Raw genomic sequence first — 1,674 nt, forward strand, 5'->3', positions numbered from 1 at the left:
ATATATATATATATATATATATATATATATATATATAAGTGTAATTGTTCATGTTTTTATAAAACCAGGACTATAAAACTACAAAAATTGTTTTCAGCCTTCGAAGAGTTAAAATAAGTAAAATAACTTCTTTATTATCACATTTATTGTTAGGGGACAAATATTTAAAAGTTAAATGTTTAATTCTAAACAGGCTCAAAAATCAAACTGGCTATTGTTTAAAATGTAAAAAATATTAATATAAAATATAGAAGAACTCATTTTTACATGAGGTCTTTGAAGTATCACAGGTCTGTGATCCAGTCATGTCTGACAGGAAATGATTTGATCAAGTTTGATCGTGTTTGATCAAGTTTGATCGTTGTTTATAACTGAATTCAATTGAAAATGATTTTATTAATCCTGAAGGGAAATGAAATGTTGTGGTCTCTCATCCTGGTTCGATGCTCCCCGTGGTTGAAAATAATCATCAATGATGAGAAATAACAGCTTCAAATGCTTCACATGAATCTATTTATTAAATTAGCTTCATTTTCTGATACGAATGACAAAACAGAACTTTTTCACAATATTTAAGTTTGTTAGTGGTCTCACGTGAACAGCTGCATAATTACGTGAATATTGTGTAGGTCCAGTCAGATTTGTGCTTCTTGTGCGCTTTGGGTTATTTAGACCAAATGTAGGAAACAACAAAGTCCAGCATTTAACTAAAAACATTGAAATAAACTTAAATGAGCTTAACTTTAATTTATGACTCCATAACCATTTTATTGATTATTTTATTTAAGCCCACAATGAAAACTCCACTTTATATGTTGTGATATTAAAGGTTCATGTCGTCTGCCTCGTCATGAAACACTTGCACATGAGTTGAGTGTGGTGGCGGACGGCGTGGCCGGGCCTCACACACACACCTGGTTTCAAACTAGCGGACTCACCGTTCGGGCCATGGGCGGAGACAGAGAGCACGTGTTCATGTACGAGTCGCTGCTCATGTTGCTCATCATGATGTAGCTCGGGTAGCTCGGGTACGGGTGGCCTTTACCGTACAGGTCTGGATGTTTCACTGTGAGGAGGAGGAGGAGGGGCAGGGGGAGGAGCAGGAGCAGGAGGAGGAGGAGTCAGGTTTGAACAAACACAAGCAGCAGCATCCAAACTGTCACAATAAAACTGAGCTTTAAACACCACCTGGGAGTAAAGATGTAAATGTAGTGGTGAACAAAACCAAGCAGAAACTTGTGTCGTCACAAACTGAACCTGTTTCATCTGAAATTAAATCCACTGTTTGAAAATGAATTTCAATAAACTGAAACTATTTCATTGTGACGAACAGTCGGTTTGACTACTTTCATTTTCAGTTCTATAATTCTAGTTACATTCCAAAATTCTGTTTTTTGTGTCACATCCGGGTCCTTGAGGAGGTCCCGGAGTAGTCCAACGCAGATTGACAGATTGACGTTTCACATGAGTGAAACTTCCTTCATGGAAATGTAGGCGTGGGACCAGCCTGAAGGAGGCGCTGATGCCACAGAGCGGATACAATCCACCGCAAAACACCAACGAAGAAGAACAACTTCCTTTACGACGTATTTTGAGCAGGAGCAGTGGCGCCACGTGACCTTGGTGTCACGTGACCTTGGTGCCACGTGACCTTGGTGCCACGTGACCTTGGTG

General features: G+C 38.9%; 1 protein-coding gene across 1 annotated transcript in view; it reads right to left on the bottom strand.

Annotated features, from left to right (window-relative positions):
- lef1 (lymphoid enhancer-binding factor 1) overlaps nucleotides 1-1,674 on the bottom strand; it is a gene marked incomplete in the record, with an annotated part of 70,809 nt that overhangs the window by 60,628 nt on the left and 8,507 nt on the right. Inside the window, 1 exon segment of the mRNA XM_037690033.1 lies at nucleotides 939-1,066. Within this exon segment, the coding sequence (XP_037545961.1) occupies nucleotides 939-1,066 (128 nt within the window).

This window comes from Nematolebias whitei, chromosome 16 (genome assembly GCF_014905685.2).
Source record: "Nematolebias whitei isolate Nwh7 chromosome 16, NemWhi1, whole genome shotgun sequence".
In the NCBI taxonomy this organism is placed as follows: domain Eukaryota; kingdom Metazoa; phylum Chordata; class Actinopteri; order Cyprinodontiformes; family Rivulidae; genus Nematolebias; species Nematolebias whitei.